This window comes from Branchiostoma floridae, chromosome 2 (assembly GCF_000003815.2).
Source record: "Branchiostoma floridae strain S238N-H82 chromosome 2, Bfl_VNyyK, whole genome shotgun sequence".
Lineage (NCBI taxonomy): Eukaryota > Metazoa > Chordata > Leptocardii > Amphioxiformes > Branchiostomatidae > Branchiostoma > Branchiostoma floridae.
Genome location: NC_049980.1, coordinates 19,697,743 through 19,722,795, shown reverse-complemented (window position 1 = coordinate 19,722,795; position 25,053 = coordinate 19,697,743). Strand labels below are relative to the sequence as shown.

Here is a 25,053-nt window from a genome sequence, read left to right as displayed (position 1 = left end):
TTCACGGAGGCATCAGCTATCAAACTTCTGAGTATAAATGAAAGTGAAAACACAGTAAATGATGAGATTCACTCACTTCCTTGATGGAATCTGCAGCTGAGACTTTGAAAGTCTTGAGCCAGGCGACAGCTTCCAGCGGCTGGTCGTACCGCTCAGGGTTGTGGAAGGACGGCTGGATCTCCTTTACATTCTTAACCCAGTTACTTACTGGAAGTAGAGGTCATGTTATGTCAAACTGGCACTGTGACTTGCTGCACTACTCACTTCAAGGGAAAATCACCTTGGCCACCAATTTGATTTGTTGGTTACAAAATACTGAACTAGAAGATTAACATGAGAAAAGGAGGATGAGGAGAAAGTCTGTTCCTTGGTACAAACAGTTTCTGGGAGTGAATATAATGAGATTTTTGGCTTTTGCAAGTTTTCCTTCCAGCTATCTGTTTCCATTTTGTCCTCTTCCTTAATTTTTCTTTTACAGTGTCTGATAACCGAGAAAAATAATTCTGTGTGGCCCTAGCTGGCAATACAATCTAGATGACCAAAGATTTTACTGACCCACTCACCTCTTGACTTGCCCATCAAACACTACGACAAATCAATCTTTAGATTAAATGGTGACACCAAAATTCATCAAAACACTGTTGTATGTGAGTTTGTTGTGATTCAAATGTAAAATTTCTCAAAATTTGAGCAACAGCTTCCTGTTGCCTAGCAACATGGTTACCATAGAAACATTGTTAAAAAGTACCCCAAAAATAGTTTTAAAAGCACTTACCTTTAGGAAAGAAGAGCACAACCCAGCCCTGCTTGGTGCAGTAATGTAGAACATGGCACAGGCACAATGTCTTTCCAGTCCCCCGTATACCGTCTGTTGTGTTGATATTAAGGATCAGACACAGAACTTGATTTAATAAGAAATACGTCCGCCCCTGTGGTTGTGCCAAAAAAGCTACATGATAACCACTACATACGTGTTTGCACAATGTTGCAGTAAAATGTGTAACTCAGTTGCGGAGTATTCAATAGAATACTTCTACATGTTCAGCGATGGAAATCTGAGCAGAAGAGACACCTGCCATTTGTAGTATGAACTACACATTTAAGAAATCTGAGAGTTCTGTCAGTTCTCTTAGTCTTAGATTTAGACTAGAATAACTTCATATCATTGAAGAAAGGATACAAAAGACATATCTAATAGCTGGGTGGGAGTAGTTGGCCTGTTGTAAGTAGCTCATCACTTCCAGACTGGGTTTTCTGACCATTATACAGGCTTCTGTGAAGGTGTCAACCTGAAACATTGGAAAGATATGAGTTCACTTTTAGAATCAACAATAAATACATTTATTTGTGTATATCTGTATGGAGTAGTTAAGTGTACATGTAACATTACATGTATAGAGCAATGAATGTAATACCTGGTGCATATATGATGTCCCATATTACATCGTATATAGGAATTGTGGTAAAAATTACAAAGATACATGTATAAAAAGATACAATGTCATGTAATGTTTTAAAAAAGAGAAGGCTGTGTTAAAGCTTTAAATGATGACTACAAAACCTGCATTGATATGGTTTATCAACATGGGTGTATAATGCAACTCAAGTCAAACTGTACAAAAACATTTCCTCATGTAATTCTCATATTCTACAAAGGATGCCTTTGCAAGACTAATGAAGAAAAAACAATGCACTCTTCTTATCCAGCCAGGACATTTGCCAAATAAGTTGATGAAACACATTCACATGTACAGGAATTTCCCATCCCGGTGATATAATATGAATGGATCCTAAACCAGCATTTAATGTCTAATAGCAAAAGCAAGGAGCTCCTTGGCAAAAGTCACAATAACAATGACAGCTGTACTGATGCGCATTCCTGTTAATGGTATTTAGGATACGATCAACTTTATGTTATTTACAGTTGTACTCCCAGGGCCTGAAATGACAGATTCACAGTGATACGAACATGACAGTTGAAGCCTTGAGTGCACACTAAATGATAATTCTATCCCTGAGCTACACGTCGTCTTCCCTTTATCACTGCCATATGATCTATTTCGTTGTTAATGGGAAGGAGCGCCGCCTCTCTATCGTGAATATCAGAGTTCATGGTACGTCTGATGCATCATCAGCGAGCTGCTCTCCTGCCTCCAGGGCAAGGATGACTGAATACTGAGTGCTCTTTTATGGGGAGCCTCAATGATACACTTGAGATAAATACACCTGTCATAGCTCTGTTTATAGCATTTTAAATGTGCAATATGCAATAAACTGGTGCAGGGATTTAATGTGGTGAAAGATCATGTTATGACATTTTTATGGCATTAGGTTTTTCATAATGGCAGTATAGAATATATCAGACAGTTAACTGATTCTAAAGCATCAAAGAGAAACATGTCAAGGCCTAAACACTGACTCATTCAATATAGTCACTGGGTGGCTGTCTTAGAAATTTCTAGGAAACAAAAGTTTTTTTTTTAAATTTGAATAACTGGTAGGAATACATACTGGATATTTCATCTAAGGCCAAAATGTAATATAAACAAACTGTGGCAAATAGACATGATTATACTGTCTGACAACACTCTACATTTGAGATGAGCTGATGAAAAGTCTACTAATCGGCCCACTGTGCAGTATGTCTGAAAAACATTCAATACTGCTAGTGTGTGATTCACACAGGTCAATGATGGGACGCAGGGATAGAGATGATGATGAGTGTTTTCAATTGATTAATAAAGGGTAGGACTTCACGAAAGTAAAAGCTACGAGATGAGTCACACATGTAGCTATGTATGTGGAGTTGAGTGGCCTGGCTAGATCAAAAGGTCACGGGCTTGATTCCTGGCATTTCTGGTTGGATGTTGTGTCCTCGAGGAAGCCACTTTACATGACTTTATTCACTGCACCCTTGGGTAGGAATGTGTACCTGACTACAGTTGGGGATGTACGGTAATGTGTTAAAGGAGAGAGTTGGTATCCACCTTCCAATACCGTGCCTGAGACACAGTTGATTAACAATCTACTGTCCCTATAGCCTCAAAAAGGCTACAAGAATACCTTTACCTTTTTAACTTTAACATAAAATAACAAAAAAGGTGAAAGACAGATACATGTACTAAGAAATACAATTACTGATGACATTAAATGGAATATCTCACGCAAAATATACCTCAAGCTCAGTGTTCTTGGATAACTACAGTAGGAGTGGGCCCACCGTCAGCCAACATGAAATAAGACTGCATGATCTAGACAGATTACACACTGTTTGCATCATGGGTACAGTTTATCGGGTCACCAGTTCCATGACATTGCCCTTTCAGGGTGATTCCATCAATTACAGTTTCCTTTTGCATATTTTGTTATGCTCAGTTCTGCTGGCAAAAAGGAATTTTGCTTGCCTGACCCTCTAGTTAGCCACAGGAATTCATAAGGAGTCAGGAGAAAGCAGTTTAGTACAGTCTATTTGGTATTCAAATTCTAATTCATGATACTGCATGAACATGGTACAGACTTTCTCTTTTCATCTTCTACCCAGTGAAGCATTACATTTTCTTTAAATCCAAAGACCATCAAGCTAAATTGTTGTGGCCCAAATATCATTTATGTGTGTAATAATTCTGTATTTACTCATCTTTTGTACTCTTTTTCCTTTGTGAAAACATATTTTCCATGTGTGTAGCTCCTTGTTCCATGTTGCTGTATTATCATCACAGGTGTCAGCTTTTGACTGCGATGATAAATGCATGGATTTGCAACCTTACCCTGTTTCTAGGCCCATTTTCCACATGCCAACGTTTCCATAAATTAGATTTATGGAATCCTGGCTTCCTGGCCAAGTAACATATTCCAATCTTTATGGTTAATTTATTGGAATGTCCATCCATGCATGTTGGAATGCTGAATACAACAGCAGGGCACGTTTCAGGTTATTTTTCTCCTCCCTAAATGTAATCGTTGAGATTTGATATGTGAGATTCAAATGACATTAAGCCGGTTTGTAGGACATCTGTAAAATGGCAGAAAGTGGAAAATGATATCATTTTACAGGTTTCATGTTATACAAAGACAATACATTCAAAATTGAGGAAATACAAGTTTCAAAAATAAATGACAGACTGAATAAAAAGCATGATATTGCTTCCCAATGTTCAATATGACATGTCTCAATTTCCTTTACATGAACTGTATAAAATAATCCATTCCCCCTCAAGTTCAGAGAGCCAGCATCACAATTTATTACATGTACATCTGTGCAGGCTTGCAGCAATAACACACTTCATAGGCGTGATTTGATTTGGGCAGATCCACTTACACGACAATCCTAACAAAGCTGTAATCCCACTTTATCACCACAGACAAATATATTTGTACGTCTTAAAAAGCCTGAAGCCAGGTTATCATCAATTTCTGACCCAGTGGTTTTCTGTGGAATCTGCATTCATCATAGATTGTGTTACGTGACTTCATCTCTGTGTATATATGTATGCTGCAGTATTGGTGTCCTTATTTAAATTTCAGTGAATTATAGTATTTTCTTCTGATCCTCTCTGATCACTATCAAATATCTATAGCTCAAAGAGGATACAAAAAGAATACTTAAAAACTTATAAAAAAACAATAAAACACTAACACAATGCTTCTACCTGAGCTATGATCCTATGAAATGCAAATAGGCACAGATGTACATCGAGATGACTGTCAGCACCTACTGATATGAAAAATGAGTACAATGCTCATGGTTTATAGAAAGAGGTCCTTTCCTGATGTTGGATTATAAATTTCCACAAAATGTCATAACTGATAATATTTCAAGTAATGCCAGAAGATGAAAAACCTGCTGAATATGTAACATTTGTTTGTCAAAGACTGGTCACAGTTGTGAATAATAATGAGTATAATGAGTTCATTTTTATTAGAAACCTACTGAGATTTTTATTCAAGGTTGTCAGAAGTATGGGTTGGCATTTTTTTCATCTATGACAAGTGTTTTATGAAAATAAATGACAACAAATGACATGGTAGATAGCACTGACCTGCTTCTTAAATCTGGAAGGCATGCCATGGTCCTGAGGAAACATAGTCTTGTACTCATCAGGTGGGATGGTGTAGAACTGTGCCTCCTGCTCTAGGCCGTGGTTCACCTGGATTCAGAGACAGAAACTTGTAACGAAGAATGGGATATTCTTTGTGACCTGTCTAATCTTCAATTGGACAGGAACAGTATGTACTGAGCTCTTTTTGTTACATGAGTAAAAGGAACAACTCCTTGTAAGGTCTGCAACTCTTTCTTGTAGCCAAAAACATTGACCTCACTAACTACTGGGCTACATGTGATTCACAGGCACAATGAACAAGCAAAGAAAGAAACCAATATACGTAATGCAGTTCTGAAGGCAAGCAAGCCACCTACAGGGTTGGAGACTGGTGTTCTGAAGATGCTCCTGACTGGAGGGGGTTGTGGGACAGGCTCTCTGGTCTGAGCACTCGGCTCAGTCGATGCTGCCACAGAGGAAGCTCTGGCGTAGTGTACAGTCTGCTTCCCACAGGGCTGGCAGAACATACTCTGAGGAAAATCAAGGGAGAAGCTACATTTGTACCATCTTTCTTATCACTGGTCTGCTCGCTGTGGGTCAGTCTTTTCAAGCAGTACACAATTCAGTTATAGTGACTGGCCTTTACTATAAGCTACGATGCTGCATGTACACCCAATACTACTGATGCTACTGAAAACTGTCATCAGAAGAAAGTCTAAATCTTTTATATCAGAGATACATGTATCTTTTCTCTTTAACACCAACTACAACTACAACTGCAGGTATGTCCTGGAAATGTTCCTGATGACGTGTCATGGTATAAAGACTGGTTACAGCCTTTAATCATACCTCCTTGATCACATCAATATTAAAAAGAAAGTTTTCTTTTATCTAACATGACAGTGTAGATTGGATTTGCATGGATGCATTTGTTCTGACTACCAGTAATACTTTGTTATCATCACTGCAATAACACAGATCTACTGTCATCCTTTCGTGCATCAGTGAACGGTCCCCAGAGGTGACCTTATTTCCAGTAATAAAGCTGAAGGTCACCACCTAATGAGAAAGGCCAATCACAGCCAACCTCATATGGAAATCAGCAGTAGGCTGTCTAAAATAAGAGTTCAGGTTATTATCAATTACCATGGCATCTGCAGATAGACACGATACAGTGTGGTTGCGTGATAGCCAGTAGGTGATTAATAAATACAATGGATGGATCCAATACACCTAACCTCGTACATGTGAAAAGTTACCACTTCTCTGTAGCAGTTTCCTTCTTATTAGACCATTCAGTCTTCAGAATATTTATTCTATTTTATTCCTTTGACTATGAATAACAAAAGGCTAGCCCTGTTGACAAGGATAACACAGAACATGGGATTTGAACGTAAAACATTTTCAGTTGGTAGTTAACATATATAGGAATAGGTCATCATAACAGTCAGATATTAAAGGTGACTAAAAAATCTAAATTCTGACATTCTAAATGCCTCCTTGTAATCACATCACATTTGGTTGACAATTTGCACAGCCCAAGAACAGATCTGAACTTGTCCAAGGACATGTTAATTAGGATCAGTACCTTAATTAGGATGCATCCTTGCTGGCACACATGATATAGTAATACATTAGTTTCAGGTAACCCAACCAACCCTAACAACTGATAGCAGCCTTTTTTTTTGTTGACATCTGGCAAGGCACATAAAATCTTCAATCTGACATCAGAGTAGTGGAATTTAAAACAAAATTCCTTTATTTCACAATATTTGTCAAATCCTGCCAACCAACTCTACTTTCTTCAGGACTATAATTGGAAGCATGCATTATTCCAGGCCTTAAATCATGCAGCAGTTAAGTGTACAACAGCAGACAATTGTATCTTTTGAATACAACAACTTCCCACGAAGAGCTACTTCACTCTATCAATGCCTCCTTGGTGAAATTCATTGAATGTTTGCAGAAGTGATAACAGTGAACACTGTCCGCTATATCCGGACACTTCAACCAGGTCAATATATACGCTGACATTAACAACAGCTTACACCATCCATCAAGAACTAGGTCACAGGGAAATCTGGATATATGAGGTCATTGCACTGATCACAGATTGGGCCACATGATACATGTTATCACTTGGTAATCATGGGAATTGGTGGGATTCGGCATGGGAACAGTGATTTGGAACTTGATATAAAATGAAGAGGCCACACTAATCCAATTTCCTGGTCCTTGGATTTGCTGCTTTTTCTTTTCTCATTAAAAAAAAATGAATAAAATAAAATCAACTCCAAAATGCCCATAAGAATCTAAGAAGCAACAAATTGAATTGGTGTGGCCTGTTGAATTGACAACCATGGGTGATGGTGTAGATTTTCACTCAACATTCATGTTTGTGACTGATGATACAGGTTTGATTGGTCATCACATACTGATGTAATCATGATGGACAGGAGGGATTTGTTTGGTTATGACATAGTGCTGTCAGTACAATCATCAGGTACACTGGCTGGCTTGACTACTGTCTTGACTGTATCAAAAATATCTTCTTGTTTACTATCAATGCTTCAGAAAAAAAGGTGTCAGTTATATCTAGAACATACATCATTTTTGAAGACATTTTTATTTCAAATTGAAAGAAATATATACACTTGTGGATGTAATGGCAAGGGAAATAAGCTGAAATGTGTAGTAAGAAAGGAATGTCTTCACTCAATGGAATGGGTATAATGCTATACTGGCTGACATATCATTGATATGGCTTTTAGATAAAACTTTGCAATGTATTTTCAGCACCAAGGACAAGCACACTTCAGGTCAGGTCTTACAAGTATGGTTATGAGCTTGTGAGGTCACACTATCCAAGGCAGGCAGAGTGTTACCTCTGCCATTTTCAAATATGCCAATAGCCCACAGCTTGGCAGTAACTCTCTGATATTATGTTGCCTGAGACATTTGTGTTGGCAACCTCCTGAGCCTTAAAATGGTACTCAATACGTAACGACATCAGACACGACTCAAATGCCATGCGGATAGCGAGTATTATGGATGGGGAGCGACTATAACCACCAGGATCAGCCTAACTCCCATATGAAAGTGTTGTGGAAATGATGCAACCCACCATTAATGACACCCACTGTCTGTAAGCATGAAACTAATGACGATCAATCAGTAGTTAGGCCAGGGAAAGAGGTCAATATTAGTCAATGACTCATTCCAAGGTACCTTCCAAAGTATTGAGAAAAAAAATTATTTCATGAGTGAAATTTTTTTCTTCATCTTTTCATATCACGATAGATCTTAAAAATTCATAAAAATTAGACTGTTGTGTATTTGTACAATGTGACATATGAAATGATGTCTCCATCTCTTCAAGACAATAAAAACCTATGATATGCAAATGATAAGCATTTTTTTGTTACTTGAGACCTCTGAGACCCTTAAAAGCAAAGGCAATGTTATATATAGTATGCACCTGGCCTGATCATATGGATGAGTAATGGGAGATCCAATCTAGGGCCGATTTGTTGCTCATTGTGTCTGCAAACTTCATTCATTGATTCATTATTTATCACAGCTGCATAAAAATGACACCACCCAGGAGGGGAGAAGTAGGTCAACCTTATCATCAATCACTCTTCTGATGATACAGATCTGTTGCTGAGCATGCCAATTGTCATTAGGCCATCTCAAGGCACAGTTTAGCTGTCTGGTATACAGGGCTGTCTTTAGGACTAATCCTTCCGTCAAGTGATGGAAATGTGCTTGTTGTCATGCCTTATGAAAATGTATTCCGCACGTTTGAAATGACAGATTTAGCAACAAAAATCAATAACATGGGCTCCCAAACAAGTGGGGTGGAAATGATTAAAGCTGATGACAGCACTTCCAGTATATGGGTAATCTCCAAGCGGATTTGTCACCTGGCTTGTTTTGTAGGTCTTTTGTGGCCCTTTCTGTGTTTCTCCATGAAGAGTAAATGAAGAGTTTAAAAACGTGCACTACAAGGAAGCTGTAATACAACAATGCAAAAGTTGCTAAAACACTGAGACTCAGCTAAAGCCCTATATCTGTTTTGATACTAGGACCCAAGCCCAAGGGAATCTGACTACACTTGTATCTGCAATACACACATACACTGCTAGGTGAAAAACTTGGTAACCTGATACTACTGGTTTTACAGTTTGTTATACTGTTATATTGTTATACTTATACATTTGAGGGGACCATTTTTTATCTGTTGACCCTCAACGACGTTGTTTTAATAAATGATACAACAAGTTGGTAGTACCTTTGACTCGTTTTAGCACGATGTGCATTGCAGAAATAACTGGATGCATGTGACGATTGTACATTACAGTACATACATAATAGTGTTAAAAATCACATAATTATGTCACACATTTGTGATAGTGGATAGTGCTTTTTTCCTGTATGAGTGATGTGATGGAATTAAGTTGCCAGATGCCATAATCAGATTTCAAGGGCCTTAGATAATTGCACTTCTTTCTATACCGAACAATAACAAAAGACAAGGCATCCTACAATATGAGTCATGAAACCAAAAATAGACTTGATTCAGCCTCAATCATTACACTATTGACAGATTTGATCTTACAGATTATGTCCCACCTGACCTTTTGCCCTCCAACCATAGATTAGTGCAGGAGGGATCATCATGAAGGGGTGTATAAGTAGGTCACCCGAGTGATAATTATCAACTCAACAATATCAACACCTAGACAGGATAAACAATTTTAAAATTTCAGTTTGATGAAACTGTCTGATCCTCAAATGAAATTAAACTGATGGGAAGCTACCAATAGAACAACAAAATAACCCAGGTCTTTCTCTCACTGACTCACTCTCACTTTCTATAGTCATACAAAAATTTCTAAGAGAAACAAAAAAAGTCATGATTTTTATCATATACGGTTATTATACCTCATATGTGTATATGGAGATCAATTGTTCTTATCCACTTTTGTTGACCAAGATGACTTTTTAAGTTTTATTTTTAAGTTTTAAAGGATTTCTCTAAACAGCATGGTACATGTATTATGGATTATATGTAGCTTGATAGCTATTTTCCCCCCTAGCATTGCATACTCAAATACTAGACATGTTTTCACCCAAGTCTTTCCAAGCTAAAACATAGGTGAAGTATTTCATTCCAGTTCATACTGAGTGGCTTGAAACAACCAGCTGCAAGAAAATTTGTCATATTGCATGTACTTCAAAATGAACATAACTTCCAATTTTGCATGTTAAAAGAATTTGAGTAAGCTTGTATGACTCATACTCATAGGCAAGGTAAAGCCTGTATGACTCACAGGCAGTACACAATACTTCTTGTTGTGTGCCAGAAGAGCACAAGATGAGATTATACTTCTGACTGTAAAATATCATAAACTAAACTTCACATCCTGTCAAGTTAATATAAGACTTACTAAGCTATGCAAAATTATTGTCAGGCAAATACTCCACACCTGTCAGGGGAGGTTTTCCAATAAAATAAAATTTCCATCTAGACACAGAAAAAGGTGTTGAGGACCATATGTTGTCTGGATCTGGCCTTTGTGGTTACCTTCCTGGCAAACACAATTGGGAAACAAATCAGCACAGCCTTCACCATGCATCATATCTTATCATAATCAATTACCTTATCAATCAGTCTCTTGATTGCCAGCTAATAGCCAGTATACAATTAATGACTTGATTAATGATTGACTAATATGCCTAAGTAATTGCAACCTAATCACCACCGAGGAATGTTTGGGATGATTGATTACATACAATTTGATTGGTGATCTTTTGGGGCCTGAAAGTAATGAATGAATGAATACAGCACAGTATGACAAATGAGGCTACTATGTTTTATAACCACACATTTCTACTTACTCCATTGCGCTCATTCAGAATAATGTGTGTAGAAAGTACTTAAAGAAATATGAATTTTTGGAATTGACAGGATTAGTGGAAAAACAATCAAAGTTATTCCTTGCAAAGGATGTTTCACACTTGAATTGTAAGACTAAGAGTGACAAAAGATTGGTTAAGTCCAAAAACTAGATGTGGTATATGGTTGTTTGGGTGGTAATGCCTGGACATACAAATCATGAAGACAAGAAGTAACCATTTTAAATACCAACTTCTTTTAGACAATGTCTGTAGGGTGTGAATATTTCTGTTGTGTATGAGAAAATTGTTCTTGACTGCTGGAAAATAGAACAGAACAGAATATAACTAATAATATTTTCTTTTCCACAATGTACCTATCAATCTCAATGTTTGTGTTCTCATAGTTACACTTACACAGTGAAAAAATTTATCCGCCATATACTGAGTTCATGTATGATATGTCTATCATCATCATCTGGTCGTGCTGCTTGCACAGATGAAAATGACTCTCTCCCTCCATCTATCCCTATCCTCCATAGCGTTGAACTTGGTCAGATCTTCCATTGAACAGCAAGCATCTTTGCATAGCTGGTAAAGATAGGTTTTACATGGTCTTCCTACACTTGCTACTATACTAGGTATATACATTGTACCTCTATGATATACATTTCACTTCATAAAATCTACCTTGTATAGCAAAATTGACTTTGGATGAGATTGAGATTGACCTAGCCTGTTTGACTCCTGCCTCACTTTTAGCATTATAATTTATATACTGTCAACACCTCCTCATGGTAATAACAAAAAAGTCTACCAATTTGATTATTTTTTCTTTAAATATAGAAAGCAGTACGTTAACATAAAAATTGTGAAATACAAATGTATAGTGCAGCCATCACCTAATCAATTCTTTGTTCTTTTCTTACTGCACTGTTTTGTTTTCAGCACCACGCCCAGCCATACTAATACCATGCATCTGGGCTTAAGGCAAGTTAAGTAGCTTTTGCCCTGTAGAGTATAGAAATAGAACTAGAAATACAAAATGTACAATGTAAACTGTGTCATACAACAAAGTAAATGAATTCTTTGTTTTTCTTCTTCAGTGTAAGGAGAAACATTACTTACCCTGGTGATAGGTCCATGGTTGACATGTCTTGGATCAAACCCTACATGACAAAATATATAACTTTGTTATGTACGCGGATAATGATCCACAACCCATACAAAGATGCAGAATATATTATATAAAAACTCCTACTGTTCAAATATGTCATGATTCTGGTAACAGCTGCCCACTTGAATTATAACATGATCTATCATTCATATGTCTGATTTTAATGTACAACATTTCACTGTGTCTTACACTGTCAAAGTTTGTGTAGCTTTATATTTGACACATTGACATATTTGAGGCTGGCAGACTCACTGTTTTATTGCTCATTAGACTTAGACCTATACAAAATCAATTATCTGCATTCAAGCTTATTCAATTATTCCATAAATACAATGCAGATCTATGTTTTAAGCCCAGCAGGACAAAAATATCCTATGAATACATGTCTATATGTTGGGATGTGAACTTTCTTTGTTCCTATTACATGGAATCCAATAATTGGTTGCTAAGGTGTTTTCTGAATTTTTGGTTTTGTTGAGCAGTTTGTGGGACTTCAATACCACTTTGATTCCATACTTATGAGCACCCTCTTGCCAATAAAAATTCAGTAGGGTAGTGCAAAAACTCTTCATTGTGTTACAAGACAAGTAAAGTACAGGCTGGCAGGTGCAGTGGCTTTGTTGCCAAGTTGGAATCCCATGTTTGCCTTAGTAAAGTGACTAAAGTCGGATAATGAGCCTGCCATGACATCACAGGAAGCAGCACTGCCCAAGGAGGGCCCGCTTACAAGACAAAACCCTTCGATTTCCAAGAATTTCTTTATTTGGATTATGCAGTACAGCTGTGCAGAAGTTCACACTTTGAAGAGAAGAAAATGGCGGTCATGTTGCTTTCCTCTTTGTCGCCCTCATTGTGGCAGAGGTGGCAATGCGCTCTGCTGCTTGATCTCGCATCATGCAAGGAGTCCCGCGTTCGTTTGGGAGCAACTCAAATCTCAACTTGTCCTTGACACAATGAGCGAAGCAGAGTGGCACAAGAGTAGTACCACAGTACAGTAGTAACAGTACTAGTATCCAAATTGATGCAGCTATGTAGCCTAAAGAGCCTGTGTTATATGCTAATGAGCCCTCCTGCTGTCTGGACGCATCTATACGCAGGCAGAAGTTGTCACGGACATCCACTGAGTTGTCAGGCGACTACTCTGGACCTGGACTATGACAACATAATTCCCATTTAGACACAGAAAAAAGGTGTCAGCTCCGCAGATGTCGGGATAAACTGTGTCTAGATTGTGCCTAAATCTTGATGCCATTGATACGATAAAAAAAACCCACCTACGACCTAGTTGTGAACTTGATTTGAATGGAAGGAAACTGTAATTTCAATATGAAAGACTTGCAAATGCAATTGTAAATGGTGTTTTATGAAAACACCCCTAAAAACACTGTACATTGTATTTGTATAAACAACATAATCGCCAAGCAGATGTAGAAAGGCAAAGTCGTTTCCCAAGGTCCCGGTTCTGTGGAGCACCACGTACCAGGTCTTTCTTCCCTGCTTTTTTGGCCGACCAAGGACGACATAACGACTTTGCCACCGGACGATCTGCATTGAGTTTGCATAAAGAAAACACCAAGTTCTAATGTGTGCTTGGGGGGCCATGAGGGAGCTGCATGAGGGGTGCGCTGCGTACACCACACGATAATTTTCAATTATTTTGGGGCTAGAGGCACAGACATCGGAAGCAAAAACTTCAAAATATTACGAATGGAGGTCATTATGAATATTACAGTTTTAAACCAAATAACAACCGCTACATTTGAACATCATATTCTCCCCAAAATGTACATACTATAATTCATAAAACTTAAAAATAAGGAAATTACCCTTTCGACTCAGCTCGCGAAATATCTTCATGGGCGCCGCCATTTTGAAGAGATGCAGTCTGGGTAAAATTTCCATATTTATTACGAATGTTTGAATATTTTTCCCAAAATTGACTTCATACACATTTATACTATCCGTAGATACGTTCAGAAATTATATACATCCGTAAACTTCGCGTAAAATGGAGACATTTGGCTAAATTTAGAGGCGCGGGTTTCTAGTGGCAGGGCAGTGCCGGACCGCCATTTTGTCTTGTGGCGCAGTCTTTATGTCTGCATTCGGTCGGTAATGTGACATTTTCGCGCCATTGTTCGGCCTGTTGACCGACTTGTACAGCATCTTCGGCGAGTGTGCAACTTTCAGGTGACGTCTGCGCTTTCTAAATGTGACTAGATTCTCGTTAAAAATTCGTAGGTGACTAGAATGTGGACGGATGGAACGATCCGTGTGCAGACCCTCTTTTGCCCGCCATGCAGCCAGTGAACCCTGATCTGCGAATGTGCTGTGAATTTTATTTTTCCCTCCAGCATAGACTCGAGTTCCTCACTGCTGTAATTTGCTTCCATACGTATTATTCCACACGCTTAAGGGTATTAAGGGAATGCTCATACACTGGATGTTATATTTATGTAGCGTGTCTGTGTGTATATGTGTGTGTGTGTGGTATAGCTAGGGGCTGGACCTTTTCTCTTCACCACAATGATGTGTGTGCTTCTGTGTTGATAGGTTCCTTTGATGGCGGGAATTAAGAGCAGTTTTGTGGAGTGAGCAGGAGAAGGTATTCACCCTCCCGGGAAGGTCATACGATCAGTGCGGGATGGAACAGAGAGAGGCATTGTTTCCCATGGCGGCCAACGTGGGTGAAACGGCGGAGGAATGCTCGCACGAGTTGCCCGTGGAGGAGGAAAATGGCAGTGAGACATCATCCAATGCAAGCTCCTCATCCCTGAACTCCTCCAGCACTGATGGCAGCGAACACGACAACGATGGCGGCGAGCCGCACGGAATGCGGGAATTCTCCATCAAGGAGACAAATTTTGAGCAAGGGCAGTTAAAACTGAAACTGCAGACCAAACGTGTGACAAAACCGCCCAAGAATCTGGAAAATTACGTGTGCCGCCCCTCCATAAAAATCACTATCAAACCTGCTCACTCCAACAAGAAGGCTGCATGCCATGAACAACCGCCGTCGGATGCGGATAAAACGCCCGAGAAACAGGATCCTGCCAGTCGTAAGCAGGTACGTTAACTTAATAATTCTTACAAATCTGAACAATAGGTCATATCAGTTATGTAGTGTGGCAGAAGTTATGATCAATGCTACCGACGCACACAGCAAACCCTAGTTGGCATGGGTCCACCATGCAGTCTGTGGGACTGTAACGGCGTCTTGCGTCATACATCGCCATGTTTGCTCACTATCCAAACCAACTGACGTCAAAGCCGGCCAATTTTCTCCTGAAAATTTGTATAAATATTACCAGCACGATGGAAATTTACACTGAAAAGCTTCAAATGCTGATACTCAGTGATAGAAAATAAAGTATCCATACTATAGTACTCTTAGGCATGGTTGCAAACTTTGCCAAGATTCAGTAATACTTTGTCAGGCAAGAAGACGGATTAAAATTCTACAGTTGAATTATGTGCTATTATGAGAAAGTTTAAATTTTAATACATTTGTCCTCTATATTTATTGGTGACAATAGCATTACTGAAATTGTACAGCCTGACCTATTGTAGTACTGAATTAGATCATGTAGATTTCGTGTTAACCATTCAGAACTATATAGCCATATATAAGTACATCGCCTTGCCAGAAAGATATTAGGTTTATTATTAGCAAATAAATTTTCAGTGCATAATCACATGATGGCTTTATCAGGTGGACCATAAATGGTGTGTACACTTGGTGACACTGACTCTCCACATGTTTATTTTAGGATGAAACCTTTTGACCTTCTTTCTTCTTTTGGCATACATGATCCCATGTGATGCACCTCAATTACATGTAGATGTCACACAATCAAATGTTGGGCCTCTGCCTTTGTCTCCTCAATTACTTACTAGACCTTGCCTCAAGCACATTCATTCACTGTTGCTAGTATGGGCTGTTGTGTCTAGATGGCTTCACCTTTGTTAGGCTAATATTTACTCATTGTCACTCTAGGTCCATGTTGTTGTTAGTTCTTATAAAGTACACAAGGGAACCTCAAATCCTATTGTAACAGTCCCCCTGTGCGGTTTCCTGGTGAGAGTATTGGATGGTCCTCCTATGAGTCATTTGTTTTCCTCCTGATGCAGTGGTTGAAATGGCCCAGTGAAGTGGAGTGGACAACAATAGGTGAACAAATTGTGTGGTTGGCTTGAAGGGGGGTTTCGCGACTGGTGGTCAGTGTTTGTAACAATTGTTGCAGACAAAGATGTTTGGGGATTTCGATAGCATTTGTTTGTAACTTCCAGAATTGTCCTCCCTAGGGTTTTAACAATTTTACCCATAGTATCTGTAGAATCAGATGAAAATTACATTACAAAAATGCCATTAAAGAAATACTTCAAGTTGAAAATTTGTGAGATATTTTTGTAATATTAGTGATCAGTAACTATAGCTGTCCATGTATGTTTGCTACATTGAATTGGTACAAAGCAATTAATGAAAGAAATATACGTCACATGTATATCTTTTGTCAGCCTGTCACGGTAACTATCAGCAATAACTAGTAGATACTAAGAATATATGATGTAAGACCAGATCCATATGTGCATACATCAACATGTACATTAGAAGTGACCCTGCAGCAACTTTCGCTGCCTTTCAGAGTTCAGAGATCGCTGCCTTTCAGAGTTCAGAGAAGGCCAAGGATTGACAAAGGTTTACAAGAACTACAGTTCATGCGGCTCTTTCAAAAGAATTTTATGAAATTGTTGAGTTTAACAATATATTTTTGCATAAATATTGATCAATGCAAACCCAATTCATCAATGAACCCATAGTGCTAACTACTTAATTCAAAACAAGGTTGTAATCTTTTGTATACCATTTAGAGTAATGGCATTCTAGTTGGCATGCCAAGGGTTGTGCCTTTTTTGGTACCAAACTGAAATGAGATACCAGTGTATGTTTACTTTATTCATATGGCTTTGAATATTCAGACCATTGAAATTGAGTTCAGCTATTGAGGACCAAATGAAGATTGGATCAGAGACTATAGATAAGCATTGAATGTAATGATATCCGTAAATGTTACCAAAGAAATCAGTCGCTTTACTTTGACATATCAGGTCTCGTTTTATTCATGTTGTAAATAGATTCTTTACACAATTTTTGACCTATAGTTTTATTTGAATGCTAGGAATCAGTAAATTATATGGAAGGTTATTGTTTTTTTTCCTGATTAATGAGTTATCTTTACCAACTACTTTTCAATGCAAAAGATACGGAAATATTGCCCAAACAGTAAATAGCCCAAGAGGATTATTTAGTACCATGCACAGTATACTATACCAATGTACTTTAAAATTGTAACTTACTTTAACTGCATTGCACTGTCCTGTTTTTATAATGAGAATTAAGAATGTATTATAACTTTTGTATACCAATACATTGTGGTTTCCTTGTGGTTAATAATCTTTCCGTAGTTTTTACCTTGGATTCTAGTTTTCTTACAGCTAATTTTGTTGGTTGATTGTCTAAAACTCAAACATACTGAAGTTTGTGATAAAAGGGGGGAGTGGCTGTGGGAATGGGGTCAAATGTTGTTTTTCTGGAAAGCTGTGCTAACACAAGGTGTGCTAAACAAATAAAGCTGGCCACTGAATAGTATTGTACAACTGTATGAGGATATCCTGAAATATGAGGTTTGTAACAAATTGTATATGGGTTTTGAACAATCAGTTGTTGGATACTGCGATGCTGATTCTTTTCTGAATAAACGAACGAATAAACGAATACATCATCAGTTGTTGGATACAAGAAGCAAAAAGTAGAAATTATTGTAGTCTCTTTAACAAAATATCCTTTTTTCAAATGTAAGGATCCATGATGTTTTTCAAATTATGAGCTTTTCTTTTGAGCTGTACTTGACACAAAAACCTGTTCAATCAATAAAAAGTAAAATTGATTTCAAAGCCAAACAGATTGGGTTTTGTTGAATTCGAGATGTTCTTGACTTCATGTTGCTTTGAATTTGTTTTGCTTGCACTGGAGGATTGCATTGTTTTGCTTGGAGAGAGGAGTGTATCAGCTTTGGTTTGCCACTACTACATACCTGCCCTGTCTTATTTTCTTGTATTTAAATGTGAAGTGACGAAATCTTGTAAACAACTTTAACAAGAAAAACGTGTTCTATACCATCACCAGTACTTAGGCTCAAAGATGCACACATGTCCAAGAAAGACCCAGTATTATTTTGCCTTCTGAAAAAGAAAATTGTTGACATTTTAGAAATGTTTTTTTTCTATCTCAATGCTTCCACAATTGGTGGGAAATTAGCTCAGGATAATGCCTCTAGTTGTTCCTGTTTGCCATGCCATGGGGCACCTTTGACCCCCATTGGGAGCCAAGCTTGTTTTTCACTAGAGGTCCCACCACAAGCCTATTGATTATTGGGTGCAGGGATAAACAACAAGAAACAGGATCAGCAGTCTTTCCTTTCACTTCAAGGGCATACTTTCAAGGGTAAATGAGGTGGATGTTTTTCTTTTCTTATTCCTAGGAGCCTACACAGTTCTTCAGTACTGTATGTTGTGTTGCGCTTTTGTGTGTTTTAAGGGAAGCTATAGCCTGGGAATGTGGAAACCACAAGGGTTTACTTTGCTTGGGTACTGACATGTGACCCCAGGCCCTGCCTGATTTATCCACCTTGTAAAAGAGCCTGTCTTGCCTTACAGCCCAGGGAACCAATCAGAACGCTAGACTTTGACCCCACGTTTGGAGGCGGTGTTTGTAGCTGGGCGCTTTTTACGTGACATGCTTCCTGAATAAGTGTAGGGGTTGTACTTGAGAGGGCAGGGGGACTGTTGTATTGGGTGGCAGTTGAATAGCACTGTGACCTCCAGTGAAAGGAATGCTTCCAGAACATTGAAGGTATCCTGAAGAAGAAAGGGGTCATTTGCGTTGTTACAACCCTTTGCCAGTGACCAGAGAGGTCAAGTACTTTTGTCTGTGACAGGGCAGGAAGTAGTTCAGAGCATAGTGTGAAGAAATAGTGCCTTTTTGTGTAGGACTTTTTTTTGTACTACCTTTTATAATGTTTATCAAAGACTGTGTTTATTTGTATGGTTCGGTCATATATAGGCAGTCTACTAATACTGTTTATGCAAAATCTTAACCATTTAAAAACAAATCATTACACATATACATCTGTCAGAAGGCAGGCTGTTAGTATAAATTGAACAAAAAGAATACTATAGTTTGCAATTTTGATTTCTAACACTGGTTATTATTCAACAAAACTCTCATTGGAAGTAATCTAATTCCCTGTAATTCTATAGGAAATAGGTAACAAATTTGCCATTGCTTTGTGTTATATGATTATCATTATTGTATATCTGCTATACAGCTACCTTGTAGTAATAATTAGGTCAGGCATAATGAAGCATATAATATGAACAGAGTGGATAGGGACCATGATATAACAATTATTACTGGAGATTGATAATGGAAATTTAATATGATCCAAGGACTTTATAAACAGATTACTGTAACTTAGTCTGATCTGATTTTATTTTGGTTTTGGTCAGGCTTTGCTTTGCACCAGTTTCAGGTTACTGTCCTTGTCAATGGTTTTGTATATACCATATTATATTATTAAGGACATTATTTTTCAAATGTTTTCTTTAAACCCAACCCACATATTTCCATTTTGGTAAAGAAAAATGTAACTTATTGTTACTGATGTTACCTTGTGACTTTCATCCTGTTTTTCAGTTTTAGTAATCTTACTGCAAAATATAGTAATAATTCTTGTTCTGAAAACAGAAAAGATATGAAGTAACATTCCGGGGTCAAGAAAAAGGTTGGATGTTCTTGTAGTTGTTGAAAGGGGAATTGTCTTGTGTAATTCTATACATGCCTTTAGTATCCTACGTATCGTAAATATATATAGTTGAAAACACAAATGTCATGATATTGTTTGGATAGGATGTAACAATTTTGATTGTGTCCCAAGTGACTATGTAGACTTTCTGGGTCAAAGGTGACTTCCTGTAGGTTGGTTTTGGAAGAGGTACACATACATTTACACTGGCCCAAGTCCTTCCTCATATTGCTCAGAAGGATTTGCATTTGTTGGCAGGGATCCCAGCTTGGTTAGGATCAGTCTCCACTGCTGATATTTGAAATGATGGGTGGAATACTAGGCTGCCACCCTCTGGTGCCCTGTATTTGTATGTACAAAGGTTATGGCAAATGTTGCTCGTTGACTGAGGACTTGTCTCTGCAGAACGTTTTACCTCAAAAGTGCAGTCTGAGCTTCTCTGCAGAACGTTTTACCTCAAAAGTAAAGTCTGAGCTTCTCTGCAGAATGTTTTACCTCAATAGTGCAGTTTGAGCTTTTCCAGTTTCCTTCCCAAATTTTCCCGTTTTCTTCAGCTATAGGTCTACAATCAACCAGTGGACTCGCTTCTGCATAATGCCTGTACAACTGTGTGGCCCAAGGGCTATAGAAACGAATCGCTATACTAAAATTGTACATATATACATTTTGCATTTTGTAATTTCAAAATCATAAGCAACATATTGTCCAAAAAGTATGAATGTCCCCAACAAGTTTTGCTGAAGAAAAATTTCAGCTACATTGTTTTTATATACTTTGTATAGATCTGCTTAGCTGTGATAGGCTTTGAATGTCTTTAAGATGATGATAGTTATCTGCAGTATGAATAAATATTGTCTGGAGTTAGATCTATTTTTGAGAGTATCCCCGAGGACATCTAAAATTTCTCTGTAAAGGATGAAGGTGAGCTGTTATGGTTGCTTGGAAGGTAGCCAGGATCGGCTCAGTTTTCCTCCTTTGTAGACCCCACAAAAGGTCAGTGTCTATAAACCACAGGAGGGCTGCTGACACAAACATTCTTAAGGGGAGACACCATTCTACATCATGCATTTCATGGGGAAGTTACAGGTAAGGGATGTGCCATTTTCTAAAGAAGGGAGGATTATGAAGAATTGAAGGTAGGTGTAGGTTGTCCCAAACAGAGTAATTGATTGGTAGGTATAAAAACGTATCCGGTAGAATCTCAAAAAACATGTTTGGGCATCAAATTGTTACGTTTTCAAGACATGCAGTTCTGCATAAGAAACTTCCTTTGCTACATCTCGTAATAAGGAGGACTGAAGAGGATGATGATTTCTAGCTCTCTGTTTCTATTGTAAACTTTGAAGGTTAGCTGAAAATGGGAGAGCTAGTTTTTTCTCCCATACTATTAGTATTACTACTATACTTTTCCTCTTGTACCATACCATACAGAGAGAGAGATTACTACTGTGTATGGTATGATCGTACAAGAGGAAAAATGTGAAAAGTGGGGTGAAACGTAATAGCCACATTGTACATGGATATACAGTAGCTGTTCCAAACACTGTATGGCCTACATTGACTATTGGCTTTATAGAAAAGGTTCTGAATATTGCACCAAAGCTGGCCTAACATCAACAGGGCTCGAAATACCACCTGCATATGCACCTTAGTGCAGGTAAAATTAGATCTGTGCAGGTATTTCTGTTGTCTACCTGCACCTAGCCTGCACTGGTCCATGTACTGGGTTTTATACATAAATGTCCTATGAATAGTATGATGTAGGTGTATCTGGATTGTTATTAGCTGCATTGACTGTTACCATTTAAAAGTATAACAGAAAAAATAGCTATAGTTCCTGAACAATTTTAGTATGATCCATATTTCCTAAATTCATAGTGCAGGTAAAATTTGTCTGGTGCAGGTAATTTTCAATGTTACCTGCACCATGCAGAAAAAAGTATTTTGAGCCCTGATCAAGTACCAGGGCTCGAAATTTATTTTTTGGAATAGGTGCACAGGTGCACCCAAACCAGAAAATTGGGTGCACCAAAATATTTTTGGGTGCACCACATAAGATAAAGTAGAATAACATAATTGCAAACCTACTTATAATTAGTAATTTGAACGGAGCTCTTCAGAAATAGGAAGTACTATGACAGTCATTTTATTATCTTTCTAACACACAGATGTCAAGAATATGGTGTTTACTTAGTATACTGACATCTTAACATACATAAGCCTATCAAAATATTTGGGTGCACCCTGTGCACCTACAGAAAAAAATTGGGTGCACAGCTCCAATTTTGGGTGCACCTGGGTGCACAAAACCCCAGTATTTCGAGCCCTGAGTACAGAATGTAACCAAAACAGTAAACCTACTGTCCAAACATAAACATAGTTATAAAAAGAATTCTTTCAAAGGAAGTCCTAAGTATCACAGACACATCCTTTATGCATCAAAAGTATCAATTTATTTTGTATCAATGCTTGATACCCTCTTGACCCTGAAAGCATATTTTTGTCTGCTGTAAATTGATAATGCGGTTGAATAATTTATGATGTTTACCTTATGATGAGAACATCAGCCTTCAGGAATGAATAATATATTATCCATCTCAGTGGTGATTTTCTACCTCACTTACCTGGGCCTGAACTGGACGTGTTTTAGAATAACAGCCAAAATTAATCTGAGTTTACCTGCCAAAGCCATTCTGTTGTCTCAAACCAAAAATGTGATGGTGTCTTTGACTGATTAAATTTTGTAATACCATTCAATGATTTGCCATGGCTTTAGGGTTAATACTAATAGGATCTTTTTTATGTTTTGTGTATCGTGTATTCCTTACAGGTGAATTTGAGGTCACTGTGATAGGAGTGATCCCCAATTAGCCATCCACAACACGCTTCTGCTATTTACCCATATCCTATCAAGAGGGGGCCAGGCCAGGCAGGCCCTGCAAGCTAAACACACATATTGACTGTCGCCATGCCCATGAAAGTGATGTCTGATCGGTTTATACATTATTTAGTGCGTGCAGTGGGTAACGAAAATATCAATAGGTGCCGTAATTGACTCGCTGTTTTCCGTATCAGAGGTGATCAGGGGGAAGTGGCCCCGAAAAGCTGGCTGACAGCATTCTAGTCCGTTGATCGATTTTGAAGGGGTGCCTCAGGGGGGGTTCCGTGCAACCTTTACTCATGATACATCAATTTTCAGGGTGGATGACATGCTGGGGCCGGGGTAATAACATCCAGGTAATATCCTTTATTCATCAAAAGTTGATGCATCACAGTCTGACCGGGATATGTCTCCCACGAGCTGCTAAGTATCGACATGATCCCCTTGCATTCGGGGAAAGGGCGATATCGGGGAAATCTTCATGGCGTTTTGAGCACTGAATGATAGCGTAGTCCTAAATCAATACTGCCCCAGTTGATATTCACACCGTATTACGCAGGTTGGTTGGCACTTGATCGTACATGGCAGGGGAGGGAGGCTAATGGGGCCCAGGAATTGGAGCAGGCTGGAGGGGGTTAAGCCTGTGGGGTGTTGGGAACCTATCAAGCTGCCAGGTGTGTTAGCATTCACAGCAGTACCTTGCGTAACTGCAGTGGTTGGAGTGTTTTAGTATTCACAGTGCTTGTTCTATGGTAGTGGAGAGTATTTATATATTGGAAGGATGTGGACCCTTAGTGTTATGCGGATTATTATGCATGGCATATACTACAACTAGTTTCCACTATTTGATTTTATTTTGCATTCATCAGGATCAATTGATTCATGTGTAAAGCTGATTGATTATAATGTTTTCTGTAATTGAATTTTATTACCCAGTGATATCATGTAACATATCTGAATTCGTGTTGTTAACTTTATTTTTAGAATTACAATCCTAAAACTACCACGGCCAGTTGCATTACTATGATGAACCCTATAGTTTTGATATGCTTGAACAATTTATGTAGTTCTGCATCACTTAGTGTCCGAACCACTTGACAGTGATCACTGAGTGGCTGTGCAGTGACCAAAATTCAATTTGCATAATGATAATCCTTCGTAATTGGGATACGATACAAGATTCAAAAGTATGATCTAAAAGACAACAAAATTCAAGATTTGTTCTTGTATATCAAGTTGGTAAACCAATCTGTCAATATCAATATCTTTGCTCGCTCAGCAGTTACAGCCTCTTCAGGAAAGGTGGTGTCAGCAGTTTCTATTGAATTGATAGGAATGGATACCACAGGGAAAATCTAAGATCATGAATGAGTGTTATCAATTAGTAAAGCACAGTTTCTGATTTGGCTCGGAGATATTTTTGAAAGTTTTAGATATAATCTTAAAGCTCCAGGTGCATGTTAGTCTGTTGATTCTTGCTCCTCAAACTGAATTTAGGTCACAAACATTGTTCAGTCAAATAGCGTTTTATTGATAAAACCTTGTTATTTGAGTGTAGTCTCTACAAGACCCCTTGGTAAAAATTGGCCAAACAACAAGGGGTAACCGTTGCCAGTGTGGCCAGCTAACCCCTCTGGCACATTATTCTCCTTATAAGTTATATTTGGCCTATCTGTGCTACTTTTCAGCAACCTAAGGAGTCTGGCAGAGACGAGATTCAGATAGGATTATGTGATTGTCTGTTATTGTGACATCGCCCCAGGCTTCATGAACAAACATCCTTTCATTTCAACCCCGTCCTGTGTCTCGCTATTGAAATGGCATCGCCAAAGGGCTAGCCAGTCGGGAAACAATTGCCTGAACATATCTGTTTGCGTCTCTTCATGTTTGCTGATGGCTTTTGACAGGAGAAGAACAGGTATTGTTTGACCTTTACATGGGTGGTGTGCTCTTACACAGCAGAGCTGTTTCTCAGATTGACTGGCATTGACCCCATTATATTTGAGGGGAGTTTCCGTCTTCCCACTGCGGCCATGTTTACATTATGGAGGATTTCCAGTATTGTGTTGCTGTCGGGGTTATGTTACCAAGTGGAGAGGTCTGTGTATTGTACGAAGTATGTATGGTGTCCACATTAAGTATGCCAACTCGCCTTAGCCAACCTTGACCTAGATGGTCAGCAACCGGGGG

At 38.4% G+C, this 25,053-nt stretch overlaps 2 protein-coding genes across 7 annotated transcripts in view; one reads left to right on the top strand and one right to left on the bottom strand.

Annotated features, from left to right (window-relative positions):
- The window catches only part of LOC118409428 (28S ribosomal protein S29, mitochondrial-like), a gene marked incomplete in the record, with an annotated part of 18,188 nt that extends 4,078 nt beyond the window's left edge, over positions 1–14,110 (bottom strand). Inside the window, 7 exon segments of the mRNA XM_035810454.1 lie at positions 77–207; positions 776–868; positions 1,181–1,289; positions 5,040–5,147; positions 5,417–5,569; positions 12,069–12,109; positions 13,944–14,110. Coding sequence (XP_035666347.1) covers positions 77–207; positions 776–868; positions 1,181–1,289; positions 5,040–5,147; positions 5,417–5,569; positions 12,069–12,109; positions 13,944–14,019 — 711 coding nt within the window.
- Positions 14,111–14,142: 32 nt separating this feature from the next.
- Positions 14,143–25,053, top strand: part of LOC118409424 (histone-lysine N-methyltransferase ASH1L-like) — a 46,200-nt gene continuing 35,289 nt past the window's right edge. For all 6 annotated transcript variants that reach the window (XM_035810444.1, XM_035810446.1, XM_035810443.1 and 3 more), the window contains exons 1-2: positions 14,143–14,307; positions 14,671–15,184. In XM_035810444.1, coding sequence (XP_035666337.1) covers positions 14,762–15,184 — 423 coding nt within the window. In that variant the 5' untranslated portion in view covers positions 14,143–14,307; positions 14,671–14,761. The remainder of the gene's footprint in view (positions 14,308–14,670; positions 15,185–25,053) is intronic.